General features: G+C 45.7%; 1 protein-coding gene across 1 annotated transcript in view; it reads right to left on the reverse strand.

The window, feature by feature from the left end:
* The window catches only part of pkd1a (polycystic kidney disease 1a), a 205,423-nt gene that overhangs the window by 10,574 nt on the left and 173,369 nt on the right, over window positions 1–21,480 (reverse strand). Inside the window, exons 44-45 of the mRNA XM_072559862.1 lie at window positions 2,995–3,282; window positions 934–1,068 (exon numbers count right to left, since the gene is read on the reverse strand). Coding sequence (XP_072415963.1) covers window positions 934–1,068; window positions 2,995–3,282 — 423 coding nt within the window. The remainder of the gene's footprint in view (window positions 1–933; window positions 1,069–2,994; window positions 3,283–21,480) is intronic.

The raw sequence follows: 21,480 nt of genomic DNA on the forward strand, positions 1-21,480 counted from the left end.
TTCCTGGCAACATATTCTCCAAATGAAATATGCTGCTGCTTATTTGCTGCTGAGGCTGCACTGAGATGACGTGTTGAAACTGAAGCCCCACCTTCCCCCTCATAGATCCCAAATCAACTGTTAACATATCGTCTCTCCCTTCCCCAACTCCAAGGGCTACTACTTGATTTTCAGGGCCTATTTACTTCATTCTGACCCTTTTTTGAGGTGACAAAAGTTAATATCACTATTTGTTTTGACAGATGTGATATTAGGGCTCTCAGAAGCAATTTGAAAAGAATTCATCAATAATTACCAACTCAACTAAACTTTAAGACATGACACGCAAGGAAAACATTAATTTCCTAGATGCCACAGTACTTAAAATGACATAAGGAAACTGACATTAATCAGCAAGGGTTTTTTTTTCAAAATAACATATGCATATTTCTACACAGAGCCACTGCCCCAAAAATATTTTGCAAAGACTAATGATGTCGCAGCTTTGTTTCCATCGCATATTCATAAAGCGCAAGTATTTTAGTCAGGAAGTACTTTCCTTTTTAATGCTCCCAAGATCTCCATTTCACTTTTAAATTTTAACAATTTGTGTGTTTGGCTTCTCTTTTACCAAATCCCTACACCCAGACCCCTTGCGGCTATTGTCAACCCCCTATATTGTCCAAACCTGCTGGCAATGTTCCTTCCCAATCCTTAGACCTGACGTGCAGACAGCACATCCCAATGTGCTTCACAGGAACCTATTCAACATTTCACACTGAGATATGAATACTACAACAAAACCTTGATCAAAGCTATATGTTTTCTTAAGAAATATCAAATATAGAGACAACTCAGTGAATTCCAGAGCTTAGGGCCTTGGCAGCTAAAGAAATAGTTGCCAACTGTGGCAAGTAATATAGATATAGTCAACATGTATAATGAAATACATACCAAGTAACCAATCTGTGCGTAGACAAGAGCAAGACCAACCAAAGTTGCACCAATTACCATCAGTTCCTTTGCAGAATTACACAATGTTTTCCCAAAGATGGACCACTTCCTGATAAACCGCAGTTGTCGGGCAGCCTAATATTTCCGCAGAAACCAGAAAATAAATTTTAATTAATTCTGATTTAATCCATTTCAAGCTACCAACAAATGTTTCAAATGAATAACTGGACTAGTTTCTGGCTGGGAGCTAGAGTTAGGGGCATTCAGCCTCTCAAACCTTCCCACCATTCAATTAGGCACTTGCTGATTTGCTACAGGACCACAAGTTGTAGGAGCAGAAGTGCGCATTTCAGCTCACTGCAATTGGTCCATTATGCAATGAGATCATTGCTGTTCTGATCATTTGCTCCCCCCAAGACCCTCAATTCCCTTATTAGTTAAAGATCTGTCTATCTCAGACTTGTATACACATAATGACCCTACCTCAAAAGGTAAAGAATTCCACAGATTCACTACCCTCAATATAGTTCTTCCACATCTGTCTTAATTGGGCAACCTCTTACTCTTGAGATTATGCCCTCTGGTCCTAGGCAAGGGGAAATAACCTTTCCACATCTTCCCCAAGAATCTTCTCAGGTTTTATAAGGTTGCCTCTCATTCTTCTAAACTCCAGTGACAGCAGGTCCAACCTTCTCAAGCTCTCCTCATAAAACAGTCCCTCCTTACCTCATATCAACCTTCTCTGCACTGTCAGTATATCTTTCCTTAGATCAGGGTATCTAAACTTTATCCATATTACCTAATGCTGTTGTCTAATAAAAACATATGGATCACAGTTTTGACACTTTCCAAATGATAAGGCATTCATATGAATATACACTGTGTAAGAAAAATAAATTTTGCTATAATTAGAAGCATCATTCACTTTTGAAATAACTTTATGACTGGATATTCAAAGTGAAACTGAGAAGAATGAGTTTAATCAACTGAGACCCATAGAGGGCGGTAGGAGATGGAATAGTGTCCTTGACTAGTAATACAGAGACCTGGTTTAGCACCCTGGGGAAATGGTTAAAAATCCCATTATGGCAAGTGCAAATAAATCTGGAGTTGAAAGCTAGTCTTAGTAATGGTGATCATGAAAACCACTGCTGCTTGTAATAAAAAAATTCCATTTCTTCAGGGAAGGAAATCTGCTATCCTAATTGGTCTGGCCTCCAGCAATTTGTTGACTCTTAATTGCCCTCTGAAATGACCAAACAACCAAATAGAGACTGGCAACAAACAGTGACCTTGCCAGTGATGCCCAAAATCCGAGGAACCTGTCTGCAAACCATTTTCACTCAACAAATCCCCAGATCTTGTTATAGGATGAAAAAACATTAGAGAATCTGAGGACATTTAGCCTTCTAAGAGGGTGAGTTCATGGGGGTCATAACATAAGTATAGAAGACATTAAATATTGTGAACCCAAGCAATTGTGCTAAGATGACCAAAAGGTTGGGATAGTGGGATTATGGACTAAACTGGGTGAAGTAAAATGATCAATTACCACAAAATGTTTAATACTTATGATCTGAAATAACTTTCCTGAAAAGCTGTAGGAAGCATAGCTAATAGTAACTTTCAAAAGGGAACGAGAAATGTACTTGAAGGGAAAGATATTTTAGGCTATGTCAGGTTCTTCCAAGAGGCTGACATTTGCTCAGGTGTGCTGAGATGAATGGCTTCCTCCTGGGCTGTGCCATAGTATGTTAGTCAGAATACCTTAGGACTGCAATTAAATACAGTAATGTGATGGCTTTGCAATTGATTGGTGGTGGGGTGGGGGTAGATGGTACTATAAATTTGTTCCTTGGATATATGACGGGCATCCCTCCTTTCTTTCACCTGGTGTTTGAATAATACAGTCACATTATTCTTTCCAATGGGCTGTAGCTCCAGTCAACCAAAGTGGAGGTCACCTTACATAGTATCAGTGAGTTGAACCTAAAGGTTTGCAATGCTTGCAATATTTATGAATGAACATTAGTTTCAGGCCAGAGTTTCTCTGGATCATACCTTAATCGTCAGCAGAAAAAGGAGGGTGGCAGTCACACTGGTGAATACGTAGCTCAAATATGCCATCTCGTAAAAGTTGGTGAAGCTGTTTGGACTGGAGCGATATAGTGCCCACTGCTTGTCGCCAATTCTGGCACATTTCAGATGCAGAACCACACAACAGATACTGAGAATAATGATGCACCAGTGCAGATAGTTCCAGAACTGAAGAAAGTAAGATTTGCCCCTGCGACTGATCAACACCAATTCAGTAACGGTGAAGTAAAGAACGAAGAGCATGAGGAAAATCTGCAAGGAAGCAAATAGTGAAGCATTTTCTTAATTGATAGCTAAACAAAACAAAAAGACCGATAACACAATTTTAAGGTTTTGCTGATAAAGTTACTATCAACTTCACTGTTTTAACACTTAAATCTTTCAGAATGTACTTCATTCAGTGAGGTATAATTCAGCAAAGAGAACATTGAAGGAGCAGCGACAACCAAGTATTTAACAAAGATGATATGAACATGTATGACTCCACATCCATACAAGCCTGACTACATTAAGATCACCCTTCCAGTTTATCTGACTGATATTACAGAAGAATCTCTGACAATATGTGGGCCAACAGACATTCACAAAGGATAACGCACAAAACTGTAGAGATGTAGAAAAATGTCTTGAATGAGTGCACCTTCCTATTCCAATGTCCACTTCATGTTATCCTGCATGGCTCAATATCACTACAGGCGTTTTGTTATCTAGGAGCAGAAGGTGGCTCTTTAGTCCATCAAGCCTGCTCTGTCATTCAATTAGATCATAGCTGATTATCTACCTAAACTCCACTTACCTACAATCTCCACATCTACTGATGTTGGTAGTCTCCAGAAATTGATCAATTCCCCTCTTCAGCAGAGTGATGATCAAGCTACGAAAACACCCTGATTAAACATCCTCACTAAAGGAATTCCTCCTCATTTAGTTTTAAATTACCCACGTTATCCGGAGATTATATCTCCCGGTTTTGGACTCACCAGCCAGGGGAAATTCCTTACTTTCATTTACCCAGCCATGACCTGTATGCAATTTTTAATGAGGTCCACCCCATATTTTTTGAAACTGAGGAATATCGATCCAATCTCCTTAATTTGTCCTTATAAAACAATCCTGCCACCATAGAGATTAATTTGGTGAACCTCTGTTGCACTCCCTCTATGGCAAGTATATCCTTTCTTTACCAAGGCGGCCAAGGTCTGACCAAGGCTCTATACAACTGCAGTAAGACCTCTTTACTCCTGTAAAAATCACTCGCTGTGAAGGCCAATGTAGTAACTGCTTCCTAATTTTTTTCTGCACTTACCTGCTAACTTCAGTCACATATGAACAAAGGCACCCTTTCCAATAGCTCTTCATTCAACAATGTTCTGCCTTTGTTTTATTATTCACTTTGGCAGAATCAACACATATTCATCTCTTTACATACCTCTTCACATATCTCAACACATACCTCTTCATTCCAACTAACATGTTCTAGCCCACTCAGCCTGTCCCAGGTCCTCTTGAAGCCTCCTCAAATTGTCAGAATGTAAGTTCCCAGCCAGATTGGTAAAATTAACAAATTTGGAAATATTACAGGTTTTCTGTATTCTTTTCCCAGAATGACAAACTGTTCTAGAACATAGAACAGTACAGCACAGAACAGGCCCTTCAGCCCACGATGTTGTGCTGGCCATTGATCCTCCTGTAAGGTAAACCTAATGTACAAACCCTCAAATTTCTGTGACCATTTGATTAGATTAGATTACTTACAGTGTGGAAACAGGCCCTTCGGCCCAACAAGTCCACACCGCCCCGCCAAAGCGTAACCCACCCATACCCCTACATCTACATCTACCCCTTACCTAACACTATGGGCAATTTAGCATGGCCAATTCACCTGACCTGCACATCTTTGGACTGTGGGAGGAAACCGGAGCACCCGGAGGAAACCCACGCAGACATGGGGAGAACGTGCAAACTCCACGCAGTCAGTCGCCTGAGGCAGGAATTGAACTGGCGCTGTGAGGCAGCAGTGCTAACTACTGTGCCGCCCACAATGTGCCGCTGCATGTCCAGCAGTCTCTTAAATATCCCCAATGACCTCGCTTCCACAACTGCTGCTGGCAACACATTCCATGCTCCCATAACTCTCTGTGTAAAGAACCTGCCTCCGACATCCCCTCTATACTTTCCTCCAACCCAGTTTAAAACTATGACCCCTCGTGTTAGTCATTTCTGCCCTGGGAAATAGTCTCTGGCTATCGACTCTATCTATGCCTCTCACTACCTTGTATACCTCAATTAGGTCCCCTCTCCTCCTGCTTTTCTCCAATGACAAAAGTCCGAGCTCAGTCAACCTCTCCTCACTTTCCCCTCGAACCTTATCAAATGCTTTGCTGAAATCCATATACACCACTCGACCCTCATCAACCTGTCTAGTAACATCCTCAAAGAGTTCTACAAAGAGAGGCTGGATAAAGTGGACATGTATTCTCTGGAATTTTGAAAAATGAGGAATTTTAGGACAGAGATAAAGAGAAACTTCTTCAGCCAGAGTGGTGAGTCTATGGAAGTCAGGTCATTGAGTATATTTAAGACTGAGATAAATAAATCTTGAGTATCAAAGGGAGAAAGCGGGAGAATGGAGTTGAGAAACTTATCAGCCAAAATTGAATGGTGGAACAGACTCAATGGCTGAATGGCCTAATTTCTGCTCCTATGTCTTAAGTGATTCACTGAAACTTATAAAATACTTAAAGGGGATAGATGGTGTAGATACAGGCAAGATTCTTCCCCTGAGTGGGGAGTCTAAAACTAGGGAACACAAAAAAGGGGCGGGGAAATGGCACTTAATTCTGAGATGAGGAGGAATTATTTGACTCATAAGGTTGTAAATCATTAGAATTAAAGCATTAAAGTAGTCCATCAGACAAGAATGGCCTTCTCCTGTTCCAATGTTGTGTGAAGACAGAGTGAAAGTAACTGTTTAGTTTCTCTGCTATTTTCTTGTTTTCCACTATAAATTTGCCGGTACCAACCTGCTAATTTTGTTTTTAACTTTCCACTTACTGAAAAAGCTTTTACAGTCTACACATATGTGCCTTGCATTCATTACCACTTTCTTGACTGCCCCTTTCATAGATTTTAAATTGCTCCCAATCCTCAGCCTTGCCATTTTTCTTGCCATCCTTATAAACCATTCCTTTTGGATATATTGGAAATGTTAACTTAATTTGTTGACCACAATCAATTTCCCTTTTCCATTGTGCCTTGGAGAAATGTATATTGATTGTCCAATGATAGCCATTGTCTGTCTACATTCAAATCTTTTGGTGTGCTTTCCCAATCCATCATGGCAAGCCTTCCCCTCATTTCATAGAATATAGAACATAGAATAATACAGTGCAGAACAGGCCCTTCGGCCCTTGATGTTGCGCCAACCTGTGAACTAATCTAAACCCTACGCTATCCTGTCATCATCTATATGTTTATCCAAGGACTGTTTAAATGCCCCTAATGTGGCTGAGTTAACTACACTGGCAGGCAGGACACTCCACGCCCTTACCACTCTGAGTAAAGAACCTGCCTCTGCCATCTGTCTTAAATCTAGCTCCCCTCAATTTTTAGCTATGCCCCCTCGTACAAATCAACATCATCATCCTAGGAAAAAGACTCTCACTGTCCACTCTATCTAATCCTCTGATCATCTTGAATGTCTCGAGGGTCAGTGTGGACTGGTTGGGCCGAAGGGCCTGTTTTCACACTGTAAGGAACCTAACCTAATCTAATCTAATCTAATCTAATTCCCCTCTTAGCCTTCTTCTCTCGAATGAGAACAGACCTAAGTCCCTCAGCCTTTCCTCATAAGTCCTTTGCTCCATATGCAATATCCAGGTAATTCTCCTCTGCACCTTTTCTAACGCTTCCACATCCTTCCTGTAGTGGGGTAACCAGAATGGTACACAATATTCCAAGTGAAACCATACTAGCATTGTGTATAGTTGCAGCGTGACATCACTGCTCCGGAACTCAAATCCCTCTACCAATAAAACCTAACACACCGTATGCCTTCTTAACAACTCTATCAACCTGGGAGGCAACTTTCAGGGATTTATGTACAAGGACAGTGCGATCCCTCTGTACAGCCACACTACCAAGACCCAATATTCTCCCTTCCTGTTATTTTTCCCAAAGTGAATTACATCACTTTGTTGTGGTTCTGTTCGCCGAGCTGGGAATTTGTGTTGCAGATGTTTTGGCTCCTGTCTAGGTGACATCCTCAGTGCTTGGGAGCCTCCTGTGAAGCGCTTCTGTGATCTTTCCTCCGGCATTTGTAGTGGCTTGTCTCTGCCGCTTCTGGTTGTCAGTTCCAGCCGTCCACTGCAGTGGCCGGTATATTGGGTCCAGGTCGATGTGCTTATTGATTGAATCTGTGGATGAGTGCCATGCCTCTAGGAATTCCCTGGCTGTTCTATGTTTGGCTTGTCCTATAATAGTAAACTGAGACTGAGCTTGTCCCAGTCAAACTCATGTTGCTTGTCATCGGAGTGTGTGGCTACTGAGGATAGCTGGTCATGTCGTTTCATGGCTAGTTGGTGTTCGTGGATGCGGACCGTTAGCTGTCTTCCTGTTTGTCCTATGTAGTGTTTTGTGCAGTCCTTGCATGGGATTTTGTACACTACATTGGTTTTGCTCATGATAGGATTAGGTAATTTTGGATTAGGTAAAAACAATGACTGCAGATGCTGGAAACCAGATTCTGGATTAGTGGTGCTGGAAGAGCACAGCAGTTCAGGCAGCATCCGAGGAGCAGCAAAATCGACGTTTCGAGCAAAAGCCATTCATCAGGTACAAAGGCAGAGAGCCTGAAGCGTGGAGAGAGAAGCTAGAGGAGGGTGGGGGGTGGGGAGAAAGTAGCATGTAGTACAACAGGTGAGTGGGGTAGGGGATGAAGGTGATAGGTCAGGGAAGAGGGTGGAGTGGATAGGTGGAAAAGATGATAGGCAGGTAGGACAAGTCATGGAGACAGTGCTGAGCTGGAAGTTTGGAACTAGGGTGAGGTGGGGGAAGGGGAAATGAGGAAACTGTTGAAGTCCACATTGATGCCCTGGGGTTGAAGTGTTCCGAGGCGGAAGATGAGGCGTTCTTCATCCAGGCGTCTGGTGGTGAGGGAGCGGCGGTGAAGGAGGCCCAGGACCTCCACGTCCTCGGCAGAGTGGGAGGGGGGAGTTGGAATGTTGGGCCACAGGGCGGTGTGGTTGATTGGTGCGGGTGTCCCGGAGATGTTCCCTAAAGTGCTCTGCTAGGAGGCATCCAGTCTCCCCAATATAGAGGAGACCGCATCGGGAGCAACGGATGTAATAAATGATATTAGTGGATGTGCAGGGAAAACTTTGATGGATGTGGAAGTCTCCTTTAGGGCATTGGATGGAGGTGAGGGAGGTAGTGTGGGTGCAGGTTTTGCAGTTCCTGCGGTGGCAGGGGAAGGTGCGAGGATGGGAGGGTGGGTTGTAGGGGGGTGTGGACCTGACCAGGTAGTCACGGAGGGAACGGTCTTTGCGGAAGGCAGAAAGGGGTGGGGAGGGAAATATATCCCTGGTGGTGGGGTCTTTTTGGAGGTGGCGGAAATGTCGGCAGATGAGTTGGTTTATGCAAAGGTTGGTAGGGTGGAAGGTGAGCACCAGGGGCATTCTGTCCTTGTTACGGTTGGAGGGGTGGGATCTGAGGGCGGAGGTGCGGGATATGGACGAGATGCATTGGAGGGCCTCTTTAACCACGTGGGAAGGGAAATTGCGGTCTCTAAAGAAGGAGGCCATCTGGTGTGTTCGGTGGTGGAACTGGTCCTCCTGGGAGCAGATATGGCGGAGGTGAAGGAATTGGGAATACGGGATGGCATTTTTGCAAGAGGAAGGGTGGGAAGAGGTGTAATCCAGGTAGCTGTGGGAGTTGGTGGGTTTGTAAAACATGTCAGTGTCAAGTCGGTCATCATTAATGGAGATGGAGAGGTCCAGGAAGGGGAGGAGGTGTTAGAGACGGTCCAGGTAAATTTAAGGTCAGGGTGAAATGTGTTGGTGAAGTTGATGAATTGCTCAACCTCCTCGTGGGAGCATGAGGTGGCGCCAATGCAGTCATCAATGTAGCGGAGGAAGAGGTGGGGAGTGGTGCCGGTGTAATTACAGAAGATGGACTGTTCTACGTACCCAACAAAGAGACAGGCATAGCTGGGGCCCATACGTGTGCCCATGGCTACCCCTTTGGGCTGGAGGAAGTGGGAGGATTCGAAGGAGAAATTGTTAAGGGTGAGGACCAGTTTGGCCAAATGAATGAGTGTGTCGGTGGAAGGGTACTGTTGGGGACGTCTGGAGAGGAAAAAACGGAGGGCTTGCAGGCCCTGGTCATGGCGGATGGAGGTAGAAGGATTGGATATCCATGATGAAGATGAGGTGTTGGGGGCCGGGAAAACTGAAGTCTTGGAGGAGGTGGAGGGCGTGAGTGGTGTCTCGAACGTATGTGGGGAGTTCTTGGACTAGGGGGGATAGCACAGTGTCGAGGTAGGTAGAGATGAGTTCAGTGGGGCAGGAGCATGCTGAGACAATGGGTCAGCCAGGGTGGTCAGGCTTGTGGATCTTGGGAAGGAGGTAGAACCGGGCAGTGCGGGGTTCCCGGACTATGAGGGTGGAAGCTGTGGGTGGGAGATCTCCTGAGGTGATGAGGCTCTGTCTGGTCTGGGAGATGATGGTTTGGTGATGGGGGGTAGGGTCATGGTTGAGGGGGTGGTAGGAATATGTGTCCTCGAGCTGGCATTTTGGCTTCAGCGGTGTAGAGGTCAGTGCATCAGACTACCACTGCGCCCCCTTTATCCGCTGGCTTGATGGTGAGGTTGGGATTGGAGCAGGAGGATTGGAGGGCTGTGCATTGTGAGGGTGAGGTTGGAGTGGCGGAGGGGGTTAGACAGGTTAAGGCGGGTAATGTCCCGGTGGAAGTTGGAAATGAAGAGGTCGAGGGTGGGTAATAGGCCAGCGCAGGGTGTCTAGGTGGATGCAGTGTGTTGGAGGTGGGCGAAGGGGTCCTTGGAAGGTGGGCGGGAGTCCTGATTGTGAAAGTAAGCTTGGAGGCGGAGGTGGTGGAAGAAGTGTTCGACGTCACGGAGTGTATTAAATTCATTGATGCGTGGACGGAGGGGGATGAAGGTGAGTCCTTTGGTGAAGACTGATCGTTCGTCCTCAGTGAGGGGAATGTCTGGAGGGATGGTGAAAACTCAGCAGGGCTGGGAGCTGAGATCTGGTGTGGGTGCGGAGCCAGTACCTGGAGTGGGCTTGGTGGTGGAGGGAATGGGGGTGGAGTCATGAGTAGGGGTGGTGCTCCCCTCAGAGTTCTGGGGGCTAGGAATGGTGATAGTGGGATATGTGGGGGGGTGTGTCAGCAGAATGCAGGTGAGTGGCGTTGGTGGGGGCGGAAGTGGTAGCAACATGAATTTGGCTGGGACAACACTACTATTATAGGACAAGCCAAACAGAGAATAGCCAGGGAATTCCTAGAGGCATGGCACTCATCCACAGATTCAATCAATAAGCACATTGACCTGGACCTAATATACCCACCACTGCAATGGACAGCTGGAACTGACAACTGGAAACGGCAGAGACAAACCAGTATAAATGCCGGAGGAAAGATCACAGAAGCGCTTCACAGGGGGCTCCCAAGCACTGAGGATGTCACCTAGACAGGGGACAAAACATCTGCAACACAAATTCCCAGCTCGGCGAACAGAACCACAACAACGAGCACCCGAGCTACAAATCTTCTCCCAAACTTTGAACACCTCATATTTATCTGCATTGAACTCCATTTGCCACCTCTCAGCCCAATTCTGCAGTTAATCCAAGTCCCCCCGCAACCTGCAACATTCTTCCACACTATCCACCACTCCACCAACTTTAGTGTCACCTGCAAACTTACTAGGTGAAAGTAAGGACTGCAAATGTTGGAGTGTACAGTCAAGATTAGAATGGTGCTGGAAATGTACAGCAGGTCAGGCAGCATCCAAGGAGCAAGAGCCCTTCATCAGAAATGCAAGCTTATTAACCCATCCACCTATGCTTACATCCAAGTCATTTATAAAAATGACAAACAGCAGTGGTCCCAAAACAGATCCTTGTGGCACACTACTTGTAACCAGACTCCAGGCTGAATATTTTCCATCAACCACCACTTGAAGTCTTCTTACAGAAAGCCAGTTTCTAATCCAAACTGCTAAATCATCCTCAATCCCATGTCTCCACATTTTCTTCAATAGCCTACCATGTGGGACCTTATCAAAGGCTTTACTGAGGTCCATGTGCAGCACGTTAACTGCCCTACCTTCATGCACATGCTTGGTCATCTCCTCACAAAAACTCTGAGGTTTGTGAGACACAACCTGCCTTGATGAAATCATGTTGACTACCTGCAATCAAATTGTTGCTTGCTAGCTGATTATAAATCCTATCTCTTACAAACCTTTCCAAAACCTTTCCTACAACAGACGCAAGGCTCACTGGCCTATAATTACCTGGGTCATGTCTGCTGCCCTTCTTGAACAAGGACACATTTGCAATCCTCCAGTCCTCTGGTACTAAACCTGCAGACAATGACGACTCAACAATCAAGGTCAAAGGCTCCACTATCTCCTCCCTAACTTCCCAGGGAATCCTTGGATAAATCCCATCTGGCCCAGGGACTTATCTACTTTCACACATACTAGAATTGAGAACACCCCCTCCTTACTAACCTCAATCCTTTCTAATCTAATAGCTTGTATTTCAGTGTTCTCCTCAACAATATTCTCCTTTTCTTGAGTGAAAACAGATAAGAAATATTCGATAAGCACCTCTGCAATCTCCACAGGGTCCACACACAACTTCCCACTTCTGTCTTTTTTTTTGTAAATATATTTTAAAACATTTTTTGATTTACAAAAATATAAAGTTCTTCAAAATACAACCAATAACAAATACCAGTATAATAAAGAGAAAAAAACCCCCACAAATTACAATACAGCTACTGTCTGCTAAGTACTATCCTACCCTGTTAATACAAAACAAAACCTAACTGTGCAAAACAATGCCAATAAATAAGTGACTAATAAATTTAAAAAAAGCAAAAGAAAACATTAAAAAAACCACAAAATAGCTATGCTCAGCGCAAACAAAAGAACAGGAGCGTTGTGTATATACTCATATTAACTCGGGAGTTCCCCCCTCCAGGGCCCAGGGCTCAACAAACCTAACAATCCTGGTTAAACAAATGCCTTAGTTAAAATAGCTGACAAATCTATATGCAAATAACTCAAATAGGGCTGCCATGTCTTATAGAAATGGTCTGTTGTGTGATACACCACGTTTGTAAAAAAATCCAAGGGAATGGGCTCCATAATTAATTTCCGCCATCCCAGAAGGCTCGGTGGGTTCTCAGACACCCAATTCATCAGAATATTCTTCCATGCATTGTATGCAAGAATATTAAATAATTTCTTCCCATGCCCGTCGAAGGATGATAAATTCAGTAGACCTAAGAGGAGAGATATTGAGTCTGCTTTAACTTCAGTCCTCAATACCTTCCCTATTTCTCCCATCACAGTGCTCCAATAAACACGGAGTCTGTGGCATGTCCAGAAACAATGATAAGAGTATCTACACTTATTTTACATTTGGGGCACATTAGAGGTGCCCCTTTTCCAAAATTCACGGATGGTCCGGTACCAAATGAACCCTATGCAGAACATCTAACTGGGTAGTGCATGTCCTATTACAGATTGAGATCTTTTGCGTGTTCTCCCATATGTTTTCCCATGTTTCAGCCCATCCCAGGAAGCCCGGCAGGTTCTCAGACACCCAACTGATCAGAATATTCTTCCAGCCACTCCTAGCTCTTGCTCCCAGACCTCACAAAATATACTGCCAGACCCTGCCACCCAGCAGGTAATAGAGGGCACTTAACCGAAAGGGTGCTTGTGGAATGTAGCAACAACCTCCCTGTATCGGGCTTAAAGAGTTTAGTGAGAAGCGTAATCTTCTTCTGGATGAAATCCCTAACCTGAAGAAAATGGAAAAGATCTCTGCGGCTCAGTTGCTCAAAAGACATCATAACTACCCCCTCAAACAAGTCTCCCAAACTCCTCTTGCTGTCCATAGTTTGAACCCTGAGTCCATCACCCCTGGTCGGAACCCTGGCATACCAACTATAGGCATAAGTGGCGAAGTCTTGATTAAGCAACCCTCACTCTGACGCATCGCCCTCTGTGCCTTGACCATACTAATAACAATGGAGTTCCGGCAGTGGTCCATAACTGTCCTCATCTTATCCATGAACAACAAGTTAATAAGAGGGCACTTTGCCTGTGAGGTCTCAATATCCAGCCATATTGAGCCCGGATCGTTACCTGCCCAATCGCACATAAAGGACAGTAGGGAACTCAATTGATACGTCCTGATGTCTGGGAAAACAACTCTCCCCAACCCCCCCTCCTTGAGGCATCTTCAATTTAGTAAGCTTGATGAGGGGCCGCCCACGATGTCAGACAAAGGAACCAAACCAACCCATAAGTTTCTGCAGCATTGACCTAGGAAACACTATATGGAGCATACGCATAGGACAAAGAAACAAGGAAGAACATTCAACTTAATTAGCGATATTTGGCCCAACCATGAAATTGGAAGATCCTCCCATCTCTGGAGATCCGCCGAATATTGTTGAGCATATTTAATCCGAAATAACCGATCAAACTTGGGGGTGATAAAAATGCTGAGGTATCTGAACCCCACTCTGAAGTTGCCTCGCTGCCTCCTGTATTTCCTGAGCTGTTAAGGGGTCATTAAAGAGACAGGCCTGCTCCAAGGTTACCCCTGGGAGGCCCAGGTTCTTAAAAAAGGCCTCTATTTTAGCCTACCTATCCTTACAACCTTCCGACCGATACAATTCAGAGTAAAAACTCCGAAAAGCCTCATTAATCCTTCTGGCATCCTATGTAAGGACCCTGGCACTGTCTCTGATTGCAGTAATGGATTGGGGAGCGTGCTTTTTCCTAGTCAGGTGCGCTAAATACTTCCCTGGCCTATCCCCATACTTGAACAGCCTTTGTCTAGCAAAGTAAGTTCTTTCTTTGCGTCAGTATTGAATTTAAGGCAACCCGGAGGGCCGTGATCCGCTGTAGCTTAGTCACTGAAGGCAGCGCAAAATGTGCCGCCTCAGCGGCTTTCAACTGCGCCTCAAGTAGACTCTGCTGTGCCCCATCTGTCATTTCGGGCTAGCCAAATAGAAAATAGCTAATCCCCTGGCAAAGGCCTTAGTGGTGTTCCACAACACAGACGGACTACTAGCATTGCCTGAGTTGATAGTCAAGAATTCCTGAAACTCCTTCAAAAGGTATTCTACAAATTTGGAATCCTTAAGGAGAAAAGGATCCTGATGCCATTGCTACAAACCTAGACTTTCACTCTTGGCCTTAACCTTCAAATATACCGCTGCTTTATCAGAGATAGCTATGTTCCCAATTTTACAACCCATAATCGAAGGGCTGAGGGAACCAGAAAAAGAGATCAATCCTCGTCTGACATTTATGTGGGTTTGAACAAAAGTGACACCCCTGCCGGTAGGGTGAAGACATCTCCAAATACCCACGAGCCCCAACTCTTCCCATAAGTCAGTCACCTGCTTGGCCTGTAAAGGAATAATTGGGGGCCCACTGGGCATCGGTGTCCACTGTTGGATCCGAAAGTCAAATGAAACTCCCCCCTATAATAATGTGCCATGTTCCAAAGGCAATCAGCTTAGAGAAAGCACTAATCAAAACTTTGAGGGGATGTGCCGGAGGACAGTAGACATTTAAAATGCCACATTCCTCCCCATGTATCAGGGCCTTAAGTATCACAAGCCATCCCTGCTCATCTTTCACCTGCTCTAATAATGTGAACGGAAGATTTTTCTGGATAAATACTGCCACTCCCTTACTTTTAGTAGTAAAGGATGAAAAGAACACCCGATCATAACTCCCCTGTTGTAGCTTCAGGTGTTCCCTGTCATCAAGATGAGTTTCCTGCAACAGAGTAATATCAACCCTTTCCCCCTTAAGTCTAGAAAGCACGTTTTTCCTTTTAACAGGCAAATGACTTCCCTTGATGTTCCAGGTGCACCATTTAACAAGACACTTAGCCGTACCCCCTTTCGGAGACCCTTGAACCCCTGGGAGGGAGAACCCTGCTTACAATGCGCCAAGCACAAATAAATAAAGACTCAGAGTCGATGAATTATGTAAACAAAAACTGCTCTATCAGAACTACAAGCAACTATTACTACCAACAAGACTACAAAGAAAACCAACTATAAAATCTTGAACGGAAGACTCTCCCCCTTGGCCATAAGGGGCACAAAACCTACTCGTCCCCTCCATCACAGGTCCTTCAAGCCCGGAGTATGTCCTAGCCTTAGGTGAAAAAAAAGATGATCCTTAAATCAACAAAAAAAAGGACAAAGTCAGGATAAGCACTCTACCCATCGCCGGCTTCATGTCACCCCAATTTGTGACTAAGAAAGAAAGAAAACAAACAAAAAAAAACAAAGGACATCCGCAAAAATTCCCATAATAAAATAGTCATTAAAAAAATAGGAACAACATATTCCAAGTTTTCAAAAAATTATTAGGGAGCAAAAAAGGAAAAAAAAGGGAAAACGCAGGGAAAGAAGGAAAAGAGGAAAAACATTAACCGTATTCTTTAGACCAGTCCGTCTATTTTAAACTAGTTCTTAGCTTTATCCGCTGAGACAAATGTATAAACTGAGTCCTCATGGATGAAACGAAGCACTGCGGGGTATCTCATGGAGTACTGGATACCCAGGTTCCTCAGTCTCTTTTTAACTCCATCGAAGGATTTCCTCTTTCGAACTAAAGTTCCCGGGAAATCCTGGAAAAATATGATTTTTGACCCCTTATGCAGCAGTGTCTGTGGGTGTTTTTCCAGTAATCTGGAGGCTTCTATCATTTTTTGCTTGTCCTTGTATGAGTGAAAGTGCAATAGGACCGGGTGAGGGTGCTGAACCGGCCCAGACCGGTTCGAGTCGACCACTTCGAGCCGATAGGCCCTTTCAATCTGCAGCCAGCTGGACTCGATTTGAAGGCCCAGGAACTGCTGCAGCCAGCTTTCAAAGAAGCTGACTGGCTGCCACCTTCATCTCTCTCAGGGAGACCGACAACCTGCAGATTCGTCCTCCGACCTCTATTTTCGAGGTCATCAATCTGGTCTCGTAAGGCTCACATCTCTTGCTCCAGCACCTGGATCTGACCAGATGAGGACTCCATTGCTGCTTCTGACATCTTGATTCCACCTCCACCTCCTCCATCCATTCCCCGAGGCCCTGGAGCCCCCATTTATGCTTCTGCGGCATGGACGTGACGGGTTGGACCTGGGCACAAATCTCCTCAATCGCAGCCCCAACCTTCGAGGTAAGTCTCTCCATAGCCACCACCAATTCCTATGAGTCTGTCAGGTCCCCGAGGTGGGGTTTGGGAGAGGCTACTGCAGCAGTCTCTAGTGTGGTAGGTGCTGCAGGGGAGTGTCCTCCCTGCCGCTGTTTGCTCACTCAGTGTCCGGGAGAAGGATTCACATTCTTGGATCATTGGAATCTCTTTTGGGGTAGAAGTGACCTGTACAAAAAAGACGGATTGCACCTCCCTAAATTGGAAGGGGACTAATACACTGGCAGGGAGATTTGCTCGAGCTGCTTGGGAGGATTTAAACTAGTAAAATGGGGGAGGTGGGACCCAGGGAGGTAGTGAGGAAAGAGATCAATCTGAGACTGGTACAGTTGAGAACAGAAGTGAGTCAAACAGTCAGGGCTGGCAGGGACAAGGTAGGACTAATAAATTAAACTGCATTTATTTCAATGCAAGGGGTGGGACTAACAGGGAAGGCAGATGAACTCAGGGCATGGTTAGGAACATGGGAATGGGATATCATAGCAATTACAGAAACATGGCTCAGGGATGGGCAGGACTGACAGCTTAATGTTCCAGGATACAAATGCTACAGGAAGGACAGAAAGGAAGGCAAGAGAGGAGGGGGAGTGGCGTTTTTGATAAGGGATAGCATTGCAGCTATACTGAGGGAGGATATTCCCGGAAGGACATCCAGGGAAGTTATTTGGGTGGAACTGAGAAATAAGAAAGGGATGATCACCTTATTGGGGTTGTATTATAGACTCCTTAATAGTCAGAGGGAAATTGAGAAACAATTTTGTAAGGAGAAAGTGAGGACTGCTGATGCTGCAGATCAGAGCTGAAAAATGTATTGCTGGAAAAGCGCAGCAGGTCAGGCAGCATCCAAGGAGCAGGAGAATCGACTTTTCAGGCCTAAGCCCTTCTTCAGGAATGAGGAGGGTGTGCCAAGCAGGTTAAGATAACAGGTAGGGAGGAGGGACTTGGGGGAGGGGCGTTGGGAATGCGATAGGTGGAAGGAAGTTAAGGTGAGGGTGATAGGCCAGAGAGGGGGTGGGCGCGGAGAGATCGGGAAGTAGATTGCAGGTCAAGAAGGCGGTGCTGAGTCTGAGGGCTGGGACTGAGATAAGGTGGGAGGAGGGGAAATGAGGAAGCTGGTGAAATCTGCATTCATCCCTTGTGATTGGCGGTTTCCCAGGCGGGAGATGAGGCGCTCTTCCTCCTGGTGTCGTCTTGCCATGGTCTGGCGATGGAGGAGGAGTTAAAGTGTTCAGCCACGGGGCGCTTGGGTTGGTTGGTGCAGGTGTCCTAGAGGTGTTCTCTGAAACATTCCGCAAGTAGGCGGCCTGTCTCCCCAGTATAGAGAAGGCCACATCGGGTGCAGCAGATGCAGTAAGTGATGTGTGTGGAGATGCAGGTGAATTTGTGACGGATATGGAAGGATCCCTTGGGGCCTTGGAGGGAAGTGAGAGGGGAGGTGTGGGCGCAAGTTTTGCATTTCTTGCGGTTGCAGGGGAAGGTGCCGGGAGTGGAGGTTGGGTTAGTGGGGGGTGTGGACCTGACGAGGGAGTCGCAGAGGGAGTGGTCTTTCTGGAACGCTGATAGGGGAGGGGAGGGAAATATACCCTTAGTGGTGAGGTCTGTTTAGAGGTGTCGGAAATGATGAAGGATGATACGGTGTATATGGAGGTTGGTGGGGTGGAAGGTGAGGACCAGTGGGGTTCTGTCCTGCTGGCGATTGGAGGGGCGGTGTTCAAGGGCGGAGGAGCGGGAAGTGGAGGAGATGTGGTGGAGAGCATCGTCAACTGTGTCTGAGGGCTGAGGGGAAATTGCACTCCTTCGCCCTTGAACCCCGTCCCTCCAATTGCCAGCAGGACAGAACCCCACTGGTCCTCACCTACCACCCCACCAGCCTACAGATACATCGTATCATCCTTCGTCATTTCTGCCACCTCCAAACAGACCCCACCACCAAGGATATATTTCCCTCCCCTCCCCTATCAGCATTCCAGAAAGACCACTCCCTCCGCGACTCCCTCGTCAGGTCCACACCCCCCCCACCAACCCAACCTCCACTCCTGGCACCTTCCCCTGCAACCGCAAGAAATGCAAAACCTACGCCCACACTGCCCCCCCTCACTTCCCTCCAAGGCCCCAAGGATCCTTCCATATCCGTCACAAATTCACCTGCATCTCCACACACATCATTTACTGCATCTGCTGCACCCGATGTGGCCTCCTATACATTGGGGAGACAGGCCGCCTACTTGCGGAATGTTTCAGAGAACACCTCTGGAAACCCGCACCAACCAACCCAACCGCCCCGTGGCTAAACACTTTAACTCCCCCTCTCACTCCGCCAAGGACATGCAGGTCCTTGGCCTCCTCCATCGCCAGATAATGGCAACACGACACCTGGAGGAAGAGCGCCTCATCTCCCGCCTAGGAACCCTCCAACCACAAGGGATGAATGCAGATTTCTCCAGCTTCCTCATTTCCCCTCTCCCCACCTTATCTCAGTTCCAACCCTCGGACTCAGCACTGCCTTCTTGACCTGCAATCTTCTTCCCAACCTCTCCGCGCCCACCCGCTCTCCGGCCTATCACCCTCACCTTAACCTCCTTCCACCTATTGCATTCCCAACGCCCCTCCCCCAAGTCTCTCCTCCATACCTTTTATCTTAGCCTGCTTGGCACACGTTCCTCATTCCTGAAGAAGGGCTTATGCCCGAAACGTCGATTCTCTTGCCTCCTTGGATGCAAACAAATTTGTAAGGAGATCTCAGCTTTCTGTAAGAATAATAGGGTGGTTATGGTAGAGGATTTTAACTTTCTGATCATTGACTGGGACTGCCATAGTGTTAAGGGTTTAGATGGAGAGGAATTTGTTAAGTGTGTACAAGAAAATTTTCTGATTCAGTATGTGAATGTACCTACTAGAGAAGGTGCAAAACTTGACCTACTCTTGGGAAATAAGGCAGGGCAGGTGATTGAGGTGTCAGTGGGGGAGCACTTTGGGGCCAGTGACCACAATTCTATTAGATTTAAAATAATGATGGAAAAGGATAGACCAGATCTAAAAGTTGAAGTTCTAAATTGGAGAAAGGCCAATTTTGACGGTATTAGGCAAGGAAGTTCGAAAGCTGATTGGGGGCAGATGTTCACAGGTCAAGGGACAGCTGGAAAATGGGAAGCCTTCAGAAATGAGAAGCCTTCAGAAATGAGATAACGAGAATCCAGAGAAAGTATATTCCTGTTAGGGTGAAAGGAAAGACTGGTAGGTATAGGGAATCCTGAATGACTAAAGAAATTGAGGGTTTGGTTAAGAAAAAGAAGGAAGCATATGTCAGGTATAGACAAGATAGATCGAGTGAATCCTTAGAAGAGTATAAAGGAAGTAGGAGTATACTTAAGAGGGAAATCAGGAGGGCAAAAAGGGGACATGAGATAGCTTTGGCAAATAGAATTAAGGAGAATCCAAGGGTTTTTTAAAATACATTAAGGACAAAAGGCTAACTAGGGAGAATAGGGCCCCTCAAAGATCAGCAAGGTTGCTTTTGTGTGGAGCCTCTGAAAGTGGGGGAGATACTAAACGAGTATTTTGCATCAGTATTTACTGTTGTAAAAGACATGGAAGATATAGAATGTAGGGGAATAGATGGTGACACCTTGCAAAATGTCCATATTACAGAGGAGAAAGTGCTAGATGTCTTGAAACTGGTAAAGGTGGTTAAATCCCCAGGACCTGATCAGGTGTACCCAAGAACTCTGTGGGAAGCTAGAGAAGTGATTGCTGGGCCTCTTGCTGAGATGTTTGTATCATTGATAGTCACAGGTGAGGTTCCGGAAGACTGGAGGTTGGCTAACCTGGTGCCACTGTTTAAGAAGGGTGGTAAGGACAAGCCAGGGAACTATAGACCAGTGAGCCTGACATCGGTGGTGGGCAAGTTGTTGGAGGGAATCCTGAGGAACAGGATGTACATGTATTTGGAAAGGCAAGGACTGATTCGGGATCGTCAACATGGATTTGTGCATGGGAAATCATGTCTCACAAATTTGAGTTTTTGAAGAAGTAACAAAGAGGATTGATGAGGGCAGAGCGGTAGATGTGATCAAAATGGACTTCAGTAAGGCGTTTGACAAAGTTTCCCATGGGAGACTGATGAGCAAGGTTAGATCTCATGGAATAAAGGGAGAACTAGCCATTTGGATACAGAACTGGCTCAAAGGTAGAAGACAGATGGGTGGAGATGGAGGGTTGTTTTTCAGACTGGAGGCCTGTGACCAGCGGAGTGCCACAAGGATCGGTGCTGGGCCCTCTACTTTTTGTCATTTACATAAATGATTTGGATGCGAGCATAAGTGGTATTGATAGTAAGTTTGCAGATGACACCAAAATTGGAGGTGTAGTGGACAGCGAAGTAGATGATCACAGATTATAACAGGATCTTGACCAGATGGACCAATGGGCTGAGAAGTGGCAGATGGATTTCAATTCAGATAAATGTGAGGTGCTGCATTTTGGGAAAGCAAATCTTAGCAGGACTTATACACTTAATGGTAAGGTCCTAGGGAGTGTTGCTGAACAAAGAGACCTTGGAGTGCAGGTTCATAGCTCCTTGAAAGTGGAGTCGCACGTAGGTAGGATAGTGAAGAAGGCGTTTGGTATGCTTTCCTTTATTGGTCAGAATATAGAGTACAGGAGTTGGGAGGTCATGTTGCGACTGTACAGGACACTGTAGGAATATTGCGCGCAATTCTGGACTCCTTCCTATCGGAAAGATGTTGTGTAACTTCAATGGGTTCAGTAAAGATTTACAATGTTGTTGCCAGATTGAAGGATTTGAGCCACAGGGAGAGGCTGAACAGGCTGGGGCTGTTTTCCCCGGAGCATCGGAGGCTGAGGGACGACCTTATAGAGGTTTACTAAATTGAGGGGCATGGATAGGGTAAATAGACAAAGTCTTTTCCCTGGGGTCGCGGAGTCCAGAATTAGAG

The sequence above is a fragment of the Chiloscyllium punctatum genome, chromosome 40, assembly GCF_047496795.1.
Source record: "Chiloscyllium punctatum isolate Juve2018m chromosome 40, sChiPun1.3, whole genome shotgun sequence".
Classification (NCBI taxonomy): domain Eukaryota; kingdom Metazoa; phylum Chordata; class Chondrichthyes; order Orectolobiformes; family Hemiscylliidae; genus Chiloscyllium; species Chiloscyllium punctatum.